The sequence below is a fragment of the Odocoileus virginianus genome, unplaced genomic scaffold, assembly GCF_023699985.2.
Source record: "Odocoileus virginianus isolate 20LAN1187 ecotype Illinois unplaced genomic scaffold, Ovbor_1.2 Unplaced_Scaffold_14, whole genome shotgun sequence".
NCBI lineage: Eukaryota > Metazoa > Chordata > Mammalia > Artiodactyla > Cervidae > Odocoileus > Odocoileus virginianus.
Window position 1 is genome coordinate 189,378 of NW_027224276.1, and position 17,361 is coordinate 206,738.

The 17,361-nt window shown below is 49.4% G+C and overlaps 1 protein-coding gene across 5 annotated transcripts in view; it reads right to left on the reverse strand.

Annotated features, from left to right (window-relative positions):
- Positions 1 to 6,861: 6,861 nt before the first annotated feature.
- Positions 6,862 to 17,361, reverse strand: part of IQSEC2 (IQ motif and Sec7 domain ArfGEF 2) — a 76,948-nt gene continuing 66,448 nt past the window's right edge. For 4 of the 5 annotated variants that reach the window (XM_020877648.2, XM_070462806.1, XM_020877653.2 and 1 more), the window contains 7 exons: positions 15,587 to 15,726; positions 14,692 to 14,817; positions 12,772 to 12,871; positions 12,063 to 12,224; positions 10,299 to 10,472; positions 9,763 to 9,812; positions 6,862 to 9,163 (listed from right to left, as the gene is read on the reverse strand). In XM_020877648.2, the coding sequence (XP_020733307.1) occupies positions 8,198 to 9,163; positions 9,763 to 9,812; positions 10,299 to 10,472; positions 12,063 to 12,224; positions 12,772 to 12,871; positions 14,692 to 14,817; positions 15,587 to 15,726 (1,718 nt within the window). In that variant the 3' untranslated portion in view covers positions 6,862 to 8,197. The remainder of the gene's footprint in view (positions 9,164 to 9,762; positions 9,813 to 10,298; positions 10,473 to 12,062; positions 12,225 to 12,771; positions 12,872 to 14,691; positions 14,818 to 15,586; positions 15,727 to 17,361) is intronic. The other variant, XM_070462807.1, reaches the window with a different exon arrangement.

Sequence of the window (17,361 nt, forward strand, 5' to 3'; positions counted from 1 at the left end):
CTCCAGTATTCTGGCCTAGAGAATTCCATGGATTGTATAGTCCATGGGGTCGCAAAGAGTTGGACACGACTGAGTGACTTTCACTTTCATTTGTGGCATGTACCCCTACAAAATAAGCCTGAGAGTATGTATATTTTAACTATCGGATTTTAACAACAGCATATATATCGCCTACCAGTGCCCACCATTTGAAGTACCTACTCTGTGCCCACTTGTGAGCCTACAGTGTACTTATGTATTTGTGTGCATGGATTGTATTTATTGTGTATAGCCCCCTTCTTATATTTGAGTATCTACCATGTGTACCTCTGCTCCTATTGTGTGCATGTTTGTAAGCAGTTTCTGAATAGGTGTATTGCAACTGCTTTGACTAGCAAACCAATACTTTGCCCATAGATCAGGCATCTACTGCATTTGAGGAGCTCTAAGTTACTCATCAGTTGTGGGCCTAACGCATAAATAGTTCAAAAACCTACTGTGCACATTTTAGAATACTTCTCTACATGCTGATTGGGCTTCCCTGATAGCTCAGTTGGTAAAGAATCCGCCTGCAATGAAGGAGACCCTGGTTGGATTCCTGGGTCAGGAAGATCCCCTGGAGAAGGGATAGGCTACCCACTCCAGTATTCTTGGGCTTCCCTGGTGGCTCAGCTGGTAAAGAATCCACCTGCAGTGTGGGAGACCTGGGTTCGATCCCTGGGTTGGGAAGATCCCCTGGAGAAGGGAAAGGCTACCCACTCCAGTATTCTGGCCTGGAGAATTCCATGGTCCATGGGGTTGCAAAGAGTGGGACATGACTGAGCAACTTTCACTTTCACTACATGCTGCTTAAGTGCTTATTTTGTGTTCCTCTATCAGACTGTGAATTCCTTAAAGGCAGGGACCTTGTGATCTTATACATCCTTAGCACCTGGCATGGTAAGCAGTAAATAAATGCTGAGTAAACAGAAAAATGAATATATTTTTGAGCAGCCTTAATATATATTCACTAAAAATAATATATACTCTTGGCAAACATTTCCTGGATATATTAAGCATCTGCTGTAAGCTTGAGTATGTTTGAAGGGGATGGAGAGTGTCATTCCTTCAGTTAACAGTTTCTAATCACATACCCGGAGAAGGCAATGGCACCCCACTCCAGTACCGTGGCCTGGAAAATCCCATGGATGGAGGAGCCTGGTAGGCTGCAGTCCATGGGGTCGCTAAGAGTCGGACACAACTGAGCGACTTCACTTTCACTTTTCCTTTCATGCATTGGAGAAGGAAATGGCAGCCCACTCCAGTGTTCTTGCCTGGAGAATCCCAGGGACAGGGGAGCCTGATGGGCTGCCATCTATGGGGTTGCACAGAGTCGGACACGACTGAAGTGACCTTAGCAGCAGCAGCAGCAATCACATACCATGTCCCAGTTAAGTATATTCATTCTGCCTGCTGAGCTAAGGGCATCCTCTCTAAGGGAGTGGGGAACACTGGTAGGACCTCACACCCTGTAGTCAGAGAGGCCTAACTTCTAGTCCCACCAGCTCTGCCAATTTCTAGTTATGTGGCCTTAGGTAAGTCCCAGGTTCTGAAACAGTGATGTTGTATGGGGATGATAATACCTACCTTGAAGGATTGTTGTATACTACCTAGCATATAGAAGGCCCTCAGTATCTGTTAACTGTTATTTTCACTCCTGAGAGTCAACAAACAGTATGTCAAAACTCATTAAGAATCTCCTTTGTGCCAGGCACTGTGCCTAGTGATTTCAGATTTTTTATCACTTGAACACTTAGAAGTTTGCCTTGAATGCTTGGAATCTTTATCCCCTACTTGCCTTGTGAGGAAACTTGTCCCAAGTAATACATATAGTAAGTGACATCTCCTTTCTAGCTTTCTAGGTATCAGGGAAACCTCAACCCTTCTCCACCAGAAACACAGGTGAGTGACCCAGCTAGACAACTGTATGGACAGGAAACAAAGCTAGGCAAGGTAATGCTAATAACAGTTAAAAAAAAATCACTAGTCTCTTACATGTGTAAGCATTTAACAGCCCACATAGCTCTTTCATACCAATTACTTCCCTTAATCTTTGCAACAGTCTTGGGAAAGATGTAGATCAATTTACCCAACCTGTAGATGAGGAACCAAGTTCCAGACAGATTAAACAACTTGCCCATTGTTACACAGGAAGTTGCTGACTCTTGGTCAAATGTTCTTGTCATTTGCTCCCACCATAGTAGAACTAGGCAGGAGAAGGTGACGAGAACAAAGAAGATAAAAGAATATGCCAAATCCTAGGTTGAAAGAAGTTCGACCTTTCTATCTTGAGGCTGCTCAGTGAAGGGCAAAGAGCATAAATTAGGAGTCAGGAGACCAGGTTTGGGGTCTCAGCTCAGCCTACCCTTCCCAAAGTCTTCTCTAAGGTTCTTAGCCTAGACACCACCCACCATCCTGGAAGGGCAAATGGAAACTGCATAGACTCTTTGAAGCCCAGTCAGTCCCAATTCATTCATTCATGAACACTTATCAAATTCCTACTATGCACCAGGTACTTTTCTGGGCCCTGGGAATATAATGGTCTGCTTTCCTGCAGCTGACATTCACCCACTGAGATCTACCATGTACCTCACCTCCCTGAACCTCGATTTTCTCATTTGTCCAATGAGACTATATAATCCCTTCCACACAGGGTGGTTATGAAGATTAGAGATCATGATAACTGCCATTGCTCAAAAGCCAGGTACTATGAAATAGGTATTGTTATCCCTATATAACAGATGAGGAGGTTGAAATTCAGAGTAGTGTAAACTTAACCCAGTTACATGGCTAGTAAGTAGCAGAGTAGAAACTGTTCAAGTCTGTCTGACTGCTATGCAATTCTGCCTGTAAAAGTCTCAAATGGTGCCCCTCGCAAAACAGGTGCTCAGGAAATGGGATCCTTTCTCAATCTTTGGATCTTGCTTGGGACCAGCCTGAGTCTGGGCCCTGCAGGGTTAAGAACTGAGAAGTGGCAGGGAGCTCACCTTGAACTGGGGGTTGGGTTGGCCTCAACCATGCACCTGGGAGAGAGGGTCTGGCATGGAACTGGTACAGAGCAGTGATTGGAATGCTTGGCTCTGCTCTTGACCACACTCACTCCATCCATGTTTTCTGGATGAACTGCATAGTGACTTTGTGCATCACTTTCTTGATTTTAAAACAGGATCCCTTCCAATTCTAAAGTAGGTATGAGCTACAAGTTCTAAATCCTAAGTAGCTCTGAAATTTATCCCCTCTTCCCCATGCCTTTTTCTAATCTTCTACTCCCCAAGAGAGCCATTGACTGTTTCTATCCTAGGTTATTAAAAGAGCCTCCTTAAGATATCAAGGTCTCTGTGTGAGTTCGTGGAGATTTATAGATAGATAGGTAGATAGAGAGGGAGATGTATATTATGTGCTCAATATATATGCATAACAATAAAAATGATATTCAAAACAATGATAATCCCAAATGAATTATGATAATAGTGGTTTATAACTCGAGTAAAATAAAAATCCATGACTCCATACTGATATAAATAAATAAAATGAGGGAAAAGGAAAAACTTTTCCTTCAAAGAATGATGGAGTTAGAAAATCATCAATAGATGCTCAAAGTTTTCCCAAATAAAAAAGCAAATCCTGAAAACAAAGCTATTAATATAACACCTAGTGCCCAAATCTTGGTTTCTAAATGCCATTCTCAACCAAAAAGAACCAGAGCTCCTTGAAAAAAGTGGTTGATTCCAAGACTGGGTCAGGGAAAATATGAGTCTGAAGCATCTTGTGGTACCAGAAAATAAGGAAGTGCTCAGGAAAGATGGAGAGCTGTCAAAAGGACACAGGAGTCGTCTTCCTGCAAGCTAAATATGGGACATTTTGAACATCGAGATAAAGAATGACATTAATGTGTTACAACTCACCGAAATTATAGACAACCATGAGTCCATGAGACTATAGATACATAAATGTAGGAAAAGGGAAAGCTCTCCCTTACACTGGAGAGCCAACTAATAGAAGTTCAAAGAATGATGGCATTGGACAGTCGCCATTTGGCCACCTCAAGAATCATCAGTGAATGCTAAAACTGGTGGGTGAAAGTTTGAGGAGTAACAAGACAAATACATAATGTTAATGCATCTCCCTTCAATATAATCATTCATTATTTACAAAGGGAAAAATAATAGCTTTATAACAGAGATGCTATGTAGCCCAACATGTCACCTGGTCTTTCTTTAGCTCCCAAGACCTGGGTGAGAAAATCTGTTGGTAACAGAGGAATGAGGATATGGGGACTGCCCACCTCTCCTTTGGGATGTGCCATGCCCACCACCTGGGCTGTCCTCTCCCATTCCTTTCTCATTATTCCACTAACATTAACATACTTGCACACCTCCAGGCATATGCTGCTCCCTCTGGCAAATGCCTTTCTTTCCTGGGCTTATTCCTACTCACCCTTCAAGACTTAGCTAAAGGAACAGTTCCAGAAATGCTCACCTGACCCCTCTCCCCTGCCCCAAGTTGAGTTTTCCCTTTCTTTGCACCCCCACACATTCTGTGCTTCCTTCTGGGCCCGCACTTATGTTGTATTGGCATTATCCCCCCAGGCTGTCTGCTTCTGAAAATCTTGTCCTGCACTGTCCAATATGGTAGCCAGTATCCACATATGGCTGTTCGTATTTTTTAAAATTCTGTTCCTCAGTTGCAACTAGCCATATTTCAAGTGCTCAGCAGCCACATGTGGCTAGGGGTTATCATAGTGAACAGCACAGGTATAGGACATTTCTATCATCACAGAAAGACTTATAGGCTACCACTGGTCTAGGGTAAAGACATGAACTCCATGAGATTCTAGGACCTTTGTCTTTTGTTATGTGTCATCCCTCCTCATCCACATCTCCAAAAAGACTGGCAGTAAAACGTTTGAGGATGGCCAATTAACTCCTTGTCTTCAGGTCCTCAGGGAAATGGGGAGGTGAGGAGCCAAAGTCTGGATGGTGAGCTTCCAGGGCGAGGGCGAGGGTGGGGCAGGGACAGCCCAGTGCTGGGACTGCAGGGAGGAAGGGAGGAGAAGGAGAAGATAGAGAGCTGAGAGAAGCACGAGGAGGTTCCAGAGAGGCCTGAAAGCTTGCAGGTTGCATCAATCAATAAATCAACCAATGCAAAGATACTTTAACATTTAGCTTAGAAAGAACTAGTCATTCAAATCAACAAAAAGTTTAGTGTCATCTGTGCTATGCCAAGCACTGTGCTGGGGAATGCTCTGGACAGAGGTGATTCAGATCAGCGTCACGCCTGTGCCAGTTATGGTCTAGTGGGGAAGATAGATACTGATGTGAGGGATCCCAGAGAATGTGATCAAGGGCACACTTTGTGAGGCATGGGTTCTTTAAGACCATCTCATAAGAGTGAGAAAACCTTCATCAGGGATGTGGGGGGAGTACATCTTTCAGGGAGAAGTCACAGGTAAAATACTGAGTTTGGAAATTACATACAGGTCTTTTCAGGAAATGGTGAGTGGATGACCAAAGTGTAGACGAGAAATGAGTGGATTACAGAGATAGTTCCAAAGTCAAGGCAAGGGGTTTGCACTTTTTTCTGTAGGCAGCCAAGAATAGCTGACTGTGTGTCTGGCAAAGGGGCAGGCATTTCACTCCCATCTGTTAACAATTGCCCTGCAAGATTATTATCCCTATTTCATCAAAGGCAACAGTCAAGTCTGACTGACTGCTAAAAGCTGAGCTATGGGAAGACAAAAACGAGCATCAAGCTGAAGGTGGGAGAAGTGGGAACAATCAAAGGTAGTCCAGCCTGGTCCACCAGAGAAGAAACGAAAAAAGTCTGATTGGATTTGATTCTGTACCAAATGCTTAGATGGCTCCAGCTGCTGCTTTTGTTTAAATGTGCATGTGAGGAAGAAAACAAAGACACTGATCTCAGCTACTCAAGAGTGGGGCCATCCATAAGGTGGGGGAAATAAGGCCTCAAAAAAAATATGTGGGGTCATCCAAACTGCTCCCTCTTGTGGCCATTTCACACTCTAAGAAAGTCCCCCAAATATTTATTGACTGCTGCTTCCAGGGACCCTGCTGACCCTAACCAAGAGCCAGCATCCCCCATTCTTCCTAGGCTCTGCTGAGCCCAGGACATGATCAGTGGTGCTGGAAACATGTCCATTTCATAGGGAGGCAGCTTTGGGGACTGGAAAAGAGCCTGGACTAGAAATCAGGATCCTCCATCCGGACTTGGGAAAGACCCTCCCCTTCTCTGGGCCTGACCCCTCCTCGGTAAACTAAAGGGAGCCCTGCTATTTGTCATCTAACATCCCAAGTACATACACAGAGTTCTTATAATGAATGTATCTAGCCTTGGCTTCCTGGCCCAGGTAACCCTCCACCCATACTCTCAAGGACAGAAATGTGGCCCACTGTGGAGAAGGGGGAGGGCTCCAGGACAAAGCCAGGCCAGTCCCAGGAAGGGTGAGAATAGATGCCATGGGCATAGAGGAAGTATCCAACCTGTGAAAGGAAGGGAAGAGAACTAACTTGCTGAGCACCTACTCTATGCCAGCTGCCGGACACTCATTACCTCATGCCGTCATCACAACCCCATGCGGCAATGGCTTATCGTTTGAACTGTACCAACTCCAAAGCCCAGACCCTTGCCACTCTGTTATGCAAACTGTTAATGAAACAAACAGGAAAACCTCCCTCACCGCCCACCTCCCACCCAACCAAAGCCTCTCACCCACCCAGTGGCCTGAGCTTCTACCATCAGCACCTCACCTCCCTGGGCTAAGGCCTCTCTCCCAGGGGCTCCATCATGGGGGAGGGGGCACAAGTAGGAGGCAGAGGCGGGAGGTGAGCACAAGGTCTTTTATGAGGCATCAAATATACATTCTTATATACAAGGAGAAAAGACAATGCCTAAACCCCAGGTCCTCTCCATACAGCCCCTCCCACTGCTGCCCTCCCCCACCCCAAACCCCGGGGTCCCTGGCCCTTCATACAGTCAGGGTCTGTCTGTCTGTTTGTACTGCAGCCCATGGTGGAGAGGGGAGAGGGAGGCAGGAGCTGAGAAAGGAGCTGGATATGCAGGGCAAGAAGAGGAGCTGGGGCTTGTAAAAAATATATTTATAATAAATAAACAGGGCTGTAAAGGGGCTGGAGAGGCAGCAGAGAGTTTGACGGACAGAAGGACTCAGGCATCCTGGCTCCCAGCCCCCACTCTGATGGCTTCAATCTCTGCCTCAGGAAGGACATCTCGGGCTCATGGTGGCCCTCTGGGAGCCCCTCTCCCCAGGGCTGACGCTGGGTGCCCTGCCCCAGCGGGATGTGTGTGGGCAGTATCTGTAAAGTGCACTGTCTTCAGCTGTAGGTGGGGTAGGTGTGAGGGAATGGGGGGCATGCAATATGGGTGAGGGAGGGCTGTGCCCTTCTCATCCCAGACCTCAGCACCCCCGCCCCAAACCTGTCTGGACTTTGATCAGGATAAGAACCTTGCAAGGAAAGGCAAGGTCCTGAAGCTGAAGAGGTCTGGGCTGGGGCCCACTAGACAGAGAGCAGAGATCGGCTACAAAGAGGAAGCACTGCTCCACCTGGGGACCAGCATATGTGGGGGCCCACTCACCGAGTGCACTGACACCCCACATCCTCCAGCAGGTGGAGAGACACCTGGAAGTGTGTGGCCAGGCCCTGAGGTCAGAGAGAGGGCCGAGCCAGCTGGGGTTTGGCCACAACACTGCAGAGCCCCCTCCTAGCCCCACTTGGCCAGAGGTGCCCTGGGGAAGCCTTCACCCTCATTGCTCTCAACACCTGCCCATCCCTACCAGCCAGAGCTGACGGGGAGCTCACACTGGCCCAGAGGTCTTAGGCCACCCAACTAGACCTCTGGGGAAAGGGAGAGGGGAGGGTGAAGAGAGGGAAAAAGAGGACGAGGATCTCTGAAAGGTCCTCACCACTCCCCAGAGCTCAAGAGCCCTGCATACAGGCTGCAAGTGGCAAGGAGTCTCAAATCTGGAAGGAAACCCCAAGGAGACTGTTGGGGGTTAGAGAAGGGGTCCAGAGGCAGGGAAGAAGTGGGGAGGAGGACATTTCTGTGTGCATGTATATTTTAGAAAAACTGAGGAAGCAGAGAGGTCCCTCTCCTGCAGATTCCCCAGACCTTCCCAGTCCCCAGCTCACACACACTCCATTCATCAGACCACGGTGCTGATCCGGCTTGGCTTGGCCTTGGGGTTTGCAGTGGGTGGGTTGGCCGTGCCGGGGGGCCCAGAGGCGTGCAGTGGGCCATGGGGGGAGGTGGGTGGCAGGGGCGAGTGTGGGGTGTGGGGTGAAGGTGGGGGCAGGGGTGGGTAGGAGGGGTGGGGTGGGATGGGTGAGTGCGGTGACAATGGTGACTGGGGGTGGTGGGGGTGGGAGTAGGAGCCCCCTGGTGGCCGAGATCCAGGGCCCCCAGCGGCCCCCGCTGCTGGCATCATCTGTGGGTGGTGGCTGAAGATGAAGTGCTTGGGGCCCTGTTTGTGGGCTGGAGGGTGCTGGGGGGCAGGACTGTACAGGGGCAAGGGGGAGGTGGGCTGGTGCAGGGGGTGGCGGCCATGTGGAGCAAACTGAGGGTGTCCTCCGGCCCCCCGCCTGGGAGCTCTGCCTGGCCGGCCCAAGGTATAGTGCTGGGGGCCTGGGACTGGGCCATGGGCATGGAAGTGGCGATGCGGCCCCACAGGAGGAGCTGAAGCGGGAGGTGGTGGAATGGAGCCCAGCTGTGGCAGGGGCGGGGGCTGCTGAGGCGGTGGGGGGAGAGGGGGTTGCTGGGGTGGCAGGTAGGGTGGCGGGGCCGGGCCTGGTCCTTGGCAATACTGGGCATGCAGGGCCTGGAGCTTGGACTGCCCATCAGGCAGCACCCCCAGGCCACCATGGCTGTGACCGTGGTGGTGGTGGTGGTGGTGGTGGTGGGTGGAAGAAGCAGATGAAGAGGAGGCAGAGGCCTGGCCTGTTGGTGGCGGTGGCATCTGGAAGGGCCCCTTGCCCCGCTTGCTTCCAAATAGGGAGCCCAGGAAGGATGAGGAGTTGGAGACGGGCCTCTGGCTCTTGTACTCCTCTGGCGGCGGGGGTGGGGGTGGAGGTGGCATCCTCTGGTGAGGGCGTGGACTGCTAATAACAGACCCCTGGAAGGGGGGAGGGGTGGAAGTCAGGCCAGTCTAGATGTCCTAAACCCCCAACCCTAAGCCCCACCCCCCTGGTCCCTGGGGGCTGGGGAGATAGGACCCCCCTCCACGGCATAATGGAAACCAAGTCACGGTCCTGTACTTGTACGTGGAGCGCCCCCAGCTTGCAGAGCTCTGCTGTCACATCCACTATCTCATCTGAGCTTCAGCTGGGAGAGGAAGATTTAGCAGTACCTTCTCCTCATCCCCATTTTGCAGGCAGGGAGCATGTTAGGCCCAGAGAGACAGAGTGACTTGGTCAGGCTCAAAGAGCAGGACTTGGAAGTAAGAGCTTCTCTCGGCCCAACTCCAAGAGCATCACTACTTGGAGTCGGCCCTGGGGTTGAGAGGGGGCTTGGGAGAGTGGAAGACAGACTGAGAGACAGGCAGAGTGAGGACAGAGAGAGTTGAGGACAGATTGAGAGAGTGGTTGGCTGGGAGAGGCAGCCGCAGGGTTCCCGGCAGGGAAGAGGGGGAAGCAACAGGTCCCCTCCTCCTCTGGGGCGCCAGGGTGGCAGGGCAGGGCTCATGCAGAGAGTGGGGCAGGAGCTGGCACTTACTTCGATGGTGCTGTCCAGCGATCCCACGCTGTTACGCCGCCCCCGCTTCCCTGCGCCCACAAGCAAGGAGCCCAGCGTCAGAGCAGCAACCCCCCCTCCCCACCCGGCTGGGCTCCAGAGCTGGGCACCAGGTCTGGGCCCCTCCCAGGGACAGACACCCCTATTCCCTTTCCCCCGTTGGAGAGGGGGAGGTCGGGAGGAGGAGAGGTAGAGAAGGAGGAGCGAGAGGAGGAAAAGATGGAGGAGGAGGAGGAAAGGTGGTGCCTGAGAGACAGAAGAGGAAAGAGAGGAGAAGTGGAGCAGCGAAAGAGAGGGGCTGAGTAGCCCCATTCGCACTCCCTGGCCCAAACCCTGGGCTCCACCTGTGCTGACCCAGCTCCCAGGTCCCCTGTGGCATGGCACCTAGGACTCTGGATGAAGGCAGGATGCGTGCACGTGTGGTGAGTGTAAGGAAGGCTGGCAGTCAGTGATAGGAAGCGAAGAGGACACCCAGTCCCATGGCTCCCCAGCCAGGACAGGGGCCCCGGGAGACTTGCCTGCATCTGAGAGGTCTCGCAGGGAACTGCTGAGTGCACCCCGTTTGAGCCCATCGCCTGCCCCATAAGTGTCCTCCAGGCTGCTTCGGGCCAGTGTGCCGTTCACCGAGTCCTTGGCCCCTCCGGGCTGTGAGGTGTTAGGCCGCATCATACCTTTCTGCTTTTCTAGCTCCGCTGGGTGGCGGTGGAGGAGACAAGGGGCAAAGGTCAGGGACAGGAGTGAGAAGCCACCTGACTGACCCCATCCTTCTGTGGGCCTTCCCCTTCCTCACCTGCTCTGTCCTCAGGTCTCCTGCTTCGGCCCCTGGACAGCCATACCTCAGCTACATCTCCTAAGTGCTGCAGCGCCCAGCCCGTCTCGCACAATTTCCTCTGGCTCAGTCTTCCCTTGTCCCTCTCAGCACCTGCTCCTCTGGCTCCTCTCCCCTTGCTTCTCCCTCCCCTGTCTGGTCTCCCAAACCACCCCTACCTTTCAAAACAGAGCTTTACAGTGGCTGCTTTGTTCCCAGGAGGGGCAGGAAGGCCCTTCGAGCCTATGGCGAAGGGCACTCATTCCAGAGCCCGCTCCATTCTCAGATACCTTGCTCCAGAGCAGAGGGCTCCTGCAAGGACAGGAGTAGGAAACCAACGGAAATCAAATTCTCTATTATGTGTCAGCCATGTGTTGGGTGCTATGCTTACTCAGTCTCTCTCAATCCTTACACCAGTTCAGAGGTAAGCATTAGCAGCCACAGTTTCCAGAGGAAGAAACTGAGAATCTGAGAAGTCACAGAGCTTGCCCAGGGCAAGTCTGGAAGTGGGGGAGCTGACATTCTGGAAGCAGGTCTTCCTGAGTCCAGAGCTCATGTTCTCCAGCCTTACACTCCCGCCTCCCTGCGGAGGTCACAGAGACTCCTATCGATCACCCATCCCTCCTCCTGGCATACTCACCCTCTCTCTCTCTGAATATCCCCAGGGTCTCAAGGATCTGGTGAGATAAATGAATGACCCTGCCTTGCTGAAGAGCACAGCAGACCCCAGAACTGTGAAGGCCTCACTGAGGAGCAGTCCACATCTCTTTCTCTGTCTCTCTGTCTATCTGCCTGCCTTTCTAGTTAACACCATGTTACTTAACCTGGAGAAAAGAACTTAGAGGGCATTGGGAGGAATGAGATGCAATCACTATTTTCTATTATATATGATCAGAATGACTTGATGTGGCCCCTGAAGGCCAGGAGGATGGGTCATCAGGACTCAGTTCAGGAACGAGAATGTGGGAAGAGGAAAGGAGAGGCTGGGAAGGGGAGTAACATCAGTTGGACACTAACGATGTTCAACACTCATGTCCTGTGAACATGTAGGACACATCCTCCACCTTATCTCATTGAATCTTCACAACTCTGAAAATTTCACCACCCCAATTTCATGTATGAAAAAACTGGGGCTCAGAGAGTCAGGTACCTTTCCCCAGTTTACCCAGATAATAAGTAGCATACCTGGCATCTGAAACTAAGTCCTACCTCCAATACCCTGCTTCTTCTCCCTGCTGCCTTTCAATAGAAAGAAGTGCTGGCTCATAATTAGGGCTTGAAATAATAATGAGCTTGAGAGGTAATGAGCCTCTTGTCACTGAAGGTATTCAAGCAGAGGCTGAAGGGTTCCTGGAATGAGGGTAGGAAGTTTGGACAAGCTAACCCCCAACTCTGAGTTTCTCAGAGGACAGGATTCTTAGTGTCTGCAAGGCACTGTATTAGTTGGAGAAGGAGATGTGGCTGGGTTACTCACACTCCACACGGTATTTCTCCATCTCCTGCACCTCAGCGATGGATTCTCGGAGGTCAGATGTGAAGCGCAGTCGGTCCTGGAGGCTGGGGGCATTGAAGATGATGAGGACTTTGCGCTCCCCACCAGGTACTGCAGACAGCAACTTGATCCCAAACTGGTAATCTGTTGGGAAGGGGAAGGTCAGGCACCTCTGTCTGAGGCAAGGTGGCTCATATGTGAAATAAGTTTTCTCATGTCCATCTCTGACCCAGCCTCTTCTCTGCATGGGCATCATCAGTGGGCCCCCTTTGTTCCAAAGCCCCCAGACTCCTGGTAGTCATGGTATTCCCTATGCCCCAGGATGGAAAGGCAGGCTGAACTCTGGCTGTTCTCTAGAACCCCTTCCTACTCACATTGCTTCTAATGCCCAGAAGCCACCCATCAAAGCTCCTCTGGCTTAGTCCTTCAATGTGTGGCGTGGTCACCATCACTTTAGCCCATCAGAAAACATACATGCTGCAGTTCTCTGCCAGATTATGAGCTCCCCAGGGCACAGACCCAAGTCATACTCCACCCTGCCCTGCCTTCCATCCTGGGACCAAGGAAGTGCTTTGGACACCTCAGCCCTGTTGTAAAGGAGTCCCAAAACTGGAGGCTGGTGTGGAGGAAGGATGAGCATGAGGGCCACGGCAAAGACTCTTGGGATGCTGGGATCCAAGAAGGGACTCACATGAATTCTGGAAGAGCTGCATGTGCATTTCCACGAGGGGAAAGGACTGACGGAAACTGTATGTCACCAAGATCTTCTTCTTCTGGAAAATTTTGGTGACCTTTGGCAGGGGTGGGAAAAAGACAAGAGGCAGGGTTTGGGGTGGGGAATTTCCCATGGCATCTATTGCTTGTTACTGCCTACTCCCTACCCTCCCCCCACCACTAACAGACATATACACACAAACACACATACCCACAAGTTGGGGAGAATTGAAGCTTGGTGGAGCAGAACAGGAGAGACGGGAGAGAAATGCAATTTCCTGATGTAATGATGATGCGCAACAGGCATTCACGATTTTTATAGGAACTAACTGAATGCTGCTCCCCCCAGGAAGCCTCTTCTAATACCGCACATAGAGTCCCCCTGCCACCATTTTCTGAGCTTCTAGAGTGCTGGTTCAGTGCCTTTCACCATTAGGCTTGAGGAAAGTGCTATGAGTGTGTGACTGCTGAACTGGAAACACCAGGAGGAGTCTATCTTGCCCATCTGGGCCAGACCCAGTGCACATTGGAAATCTACAATAAACCAATGTGTAGAGTTAATGAGTCTTCTTCTCAACAACCCAAGGTCTTTATCAAGTACTCGAGTGTTCTAGACTCAGCTAACATGGATTGGAAACATCTCAGACCATCTGCAAGTGTCATTTAAAAGCACATTATTTGATTTCAGGATGGTTACGGTACACACTTATGCAAAGCATCTTTTTAGCCCTTTGGATTGTGAGAGAACAAGGACTGAGTCTCCTTCATCTCTGGGAATCCAGTGCCTAGTATGGGGCTGGGCACCCACAGGTGTCAGTGCACAATGGATGGTGAAACATTTACTCAATACCTATGTGGGCGAGGCCCTCCTCTGGGTTAGGCTAGTCCACATCTGACGTGTTATTTCACCCCCATGACAACCCTGAGCTGGGGATTAGCTCCACTTCACAGAAGAGGAAATAAAAGCTCAGAGAGGGCACTGGAGGAGCTTTATGCAAAGCAGCAATTCTCAACTAGAGGTGAGTTTGCCCCCTAGAGGACATTTTTAGTTTGAGTGCTACTGCTATCTAGTAGATAGAAACCAGGGGTGCCGCTAAACATGCTACAATGCACAGGACAGTTCTCACAACAGAGTTATCCCATATCCACCCCAGATGTCAATAGTCCCGAGGTTAAGAAACCTGCTCTAAAGGAGAGAACACCAAGGGAGGACAGGTCACTGTCCTCAAACCCCTGAGGAGCTGTCTCAGAGCAGAGGGAGAACACTCATTCTCTGGGATTCCAAGGGTTGAGTGAAGATTATTGGAGGAAACCCATTGGGAGACAGATTCTAGCAGTCAGAGCTGTCCGAACAGAAAACTGGCTCCCTTGGAGGAAGGCAGCCTTCTGTGCTGCACTCATGCAAACAAAGGACCATGCGGGAATCTGACTCTTGCCTGGGATAAGAGGTTGGACAGGACCCTGAATTTCCCTTCCCATCTGCAGAGTCCTAAGAGTCCCAGTTCTAAAAGACATATGTCTACACTGGTGATGAGCTCGGTTTTAAGAATTACTTCAAGCATCCCAACCACCAGAAGGTCTCAGACCGACTCCAGGGTCACAGGTTCACTTCCTCCAGTCAACCTACTGGGTTGTTAAGGTGGGCATGGACTTTTTCTACCACTTCCCAGATTGTAAGCCTGTTATCTGCCCTGGTCCTCACCTTTTCTGTCCCCCTGTGGCTGTCACTACCTCCAAATGGATCCTCCAAATGGTGAGGTAAAGGAGGGGCAGAGGCACCCAGATCACATGGCAGAGCTACTTACCTACCATGTATCCACCCACCAATGTTAATGGTTTATACCCCACCCAGAGTCCAAGCTCACCACTTCCCTCCTCCTCCCCTCAATGCGCATACCACAAGGAGGTCGTTGAAGAGGAAGACCTCCCGCTGATGCAACCCTAGCCTCTGTGGGCGGTTTGGATCTGGCACCTCATAGAGCTGGCAGCAGCAAACCAGTCGACGGTGAGGAAGAGATAGGACCTAGATAGGCATGAAGAAATAGGTGTCCGCAAGGCCAGCCCACCAGCTTCAGGCATCTTAATATTAACTGCAAGAGTAAGTTCACTTCTGGTATATATCACTGTCACTCTGATACAAGGAATCTAAGCAACTAAGCCTAGGCTTATCTTTGTCCCTGTAACTCCCTCTGTCTGGAATGCTTTCCTTGCTCAGCTCCCTATGGCCACATTCCACCCCTCCTCCAAACCCCAGTTCCAGTGTTCTCTTTTCCAAGAAGCCATTCCTAATCTCACTGGGCTGAAAATGACTTCTCCCTCCCATGTGCTCCCCTTAAATTAACCTAACTATAAGGTGGAGGTATTGAGTTTTTGTCTGACACCTCCCCACCCTGGTCTGTGCTTCCAAGGACAGAGACCATATCTTATTTGTACCTGTGTCCCCAGTGCCAACTGAAATGCTAGGCTCAGTGGAAAGACATCTGTAAATGTTTGTTGACTAAAAGACTAGAGTATGTTCGTGGCTCGGTCATCAGCTATTATCTTGGCTGCTCACTTGGGATGGACCAGCCAAACCAGAGGTGAGAAGCATGTTAATATTTACACAGCATCCACGATGTGCCTTGCCATGCGCCAGACCCATTCCCACAGAGCATCCCACTCAAGCTGCCCACCACTCCTGAGGAATGCATCACCACCCCCTCCATTCAGCAGCTGAGGGGAGCCTGGGGCTCAGAGGGGCATGGACTCACCTCCCCAACCCTGTCCCTTCTTCAGCCTCCCAAGGCACTTACTGGTTTCTTGCCTACAATCATGCGCTCCACGGCCTGCACTTGGGACACATGGTCATCGTTGGTCCGCAGTTCGCGTCCCTGGATGCGCTGGTAAATACCCACTAGGAGGTCTCGGGGGATGTCTTCACCATTGTCAACCCCTGGTGGAGGGAATACACAGGAATATATAGTATACATGTGGGGAGTGGGTGGCAGGGATTTTCCACAACCCTCCACACCCAGGCGTGGGCCGTAATGATGGCCAGGACTGGAGGAAACAGCCACCCTTGGTCCCTTGGCCAGGATCAGGCCAGAAGAGTCCATTGCTTTCTTCCCCAGGACGGGAATTCTGTCTAACAACTCAGAGCACAGTGTGATTAAAACGATGACACTTTTTTTTGGCCTTTCTAACTAACAAAAATAATTTTAAATGATAATATCCAGTATTAGTAACAGTTCATGGAAGCAGGCATATATACTAACATAACTGTTTTGGAAGGTAATTTGGCAAGCCTCACTATTCAGTGATTCCTCTTCTAGGAACCCACTGTAAGGAATTACTCAGAAATATGTGCAAAGATATGTGTGTAAGTGCAGCTTATGATAAAAATTTCAAACAATCTAAGTTCTAACAGCCAAGGAATACTGAAGTAAAGCTGAATATATCCATTTCATAAAATAATTTATAGCTGTTAAAAATTTGATGTTTATAAAAAAAATTGTAAGAAAATTCCTATAGCAAGTGAAAAAAAAGCAAGATAATAAATTGCTTGTACAACCTGATCTTAACTGTACAGTTACACTTGTTGCTGTTGTTTAGTCACTAAGTCAAATAAATGGAGAGATATTCCATTTTCATGAATTGTTGTTGCTGTTACTGTAGTCTCTAAGTTGTGTCTCATTCTTTTCACAACCTTGTGGACTGTAGCCCACCAGGTTCCTCTGTCCGTGGGGTTCTCCAGGCAAGAATACTGTAGTGTGTTGCCATTTCCTTCTCCAGATGATCTTCCCGACTCAGTAATCAAACCCGCATCTCCTGCATTACAGGCAGATCTTTACCACTAAGCCACTAGGGGAGCCCATAGTTACATGTGCATAGGAAAAAAAAAGACTAGAATACACCAAAATATCAACCATGGTTGCCTCTAGGGGACAGAATTTTGGATGGTTAAAATTTTTAATAACTTCTATATTTATAAAATTTTTGGAATGAACAGGAATTCATTTCGCTTGCTTATTTAATAATTGGAGGGTGAAGATATACACATATACAATATATGTACATATAAAAATATATTGTACATATACAATATATATGTACACATATAAAATATGTACATATGTGTATATGTATACACATGTACATATATACACATATATAAATACACAGAGACAAGGAGGGGAGAAGGGAGAATGGATGAAATGAGTGAATGAACGAATGAATGACTAATGGCAGGATCCTGGGAGACAGCTCCAGATGGCCTCTGGTCTGTCTTACTCCCTCCTTTGAAGTCTACCATCCTTCTGATTGTCTGCTGAGCAAAACCCACTCACTCCTCTGACAAAAACCTTCTGCTAAAGAAAATGTTTTCTCCTTAGGAAATGCCAAGCCTCCTCCTTGGACACCAGGTACTAAACAAACAGCCTTCATCACACCGCCTTTTTACCTCAGCAGTCAGACAGTTTAAGAGCCCAATGATGCAAACCCCTGACAGTTAGCAAATCTGTCTTGTCTGTTTGTTTTTCCTCAATTATACTTCCCTCTTTCCTTTCTGTTTAAATAATCCTAACATCTG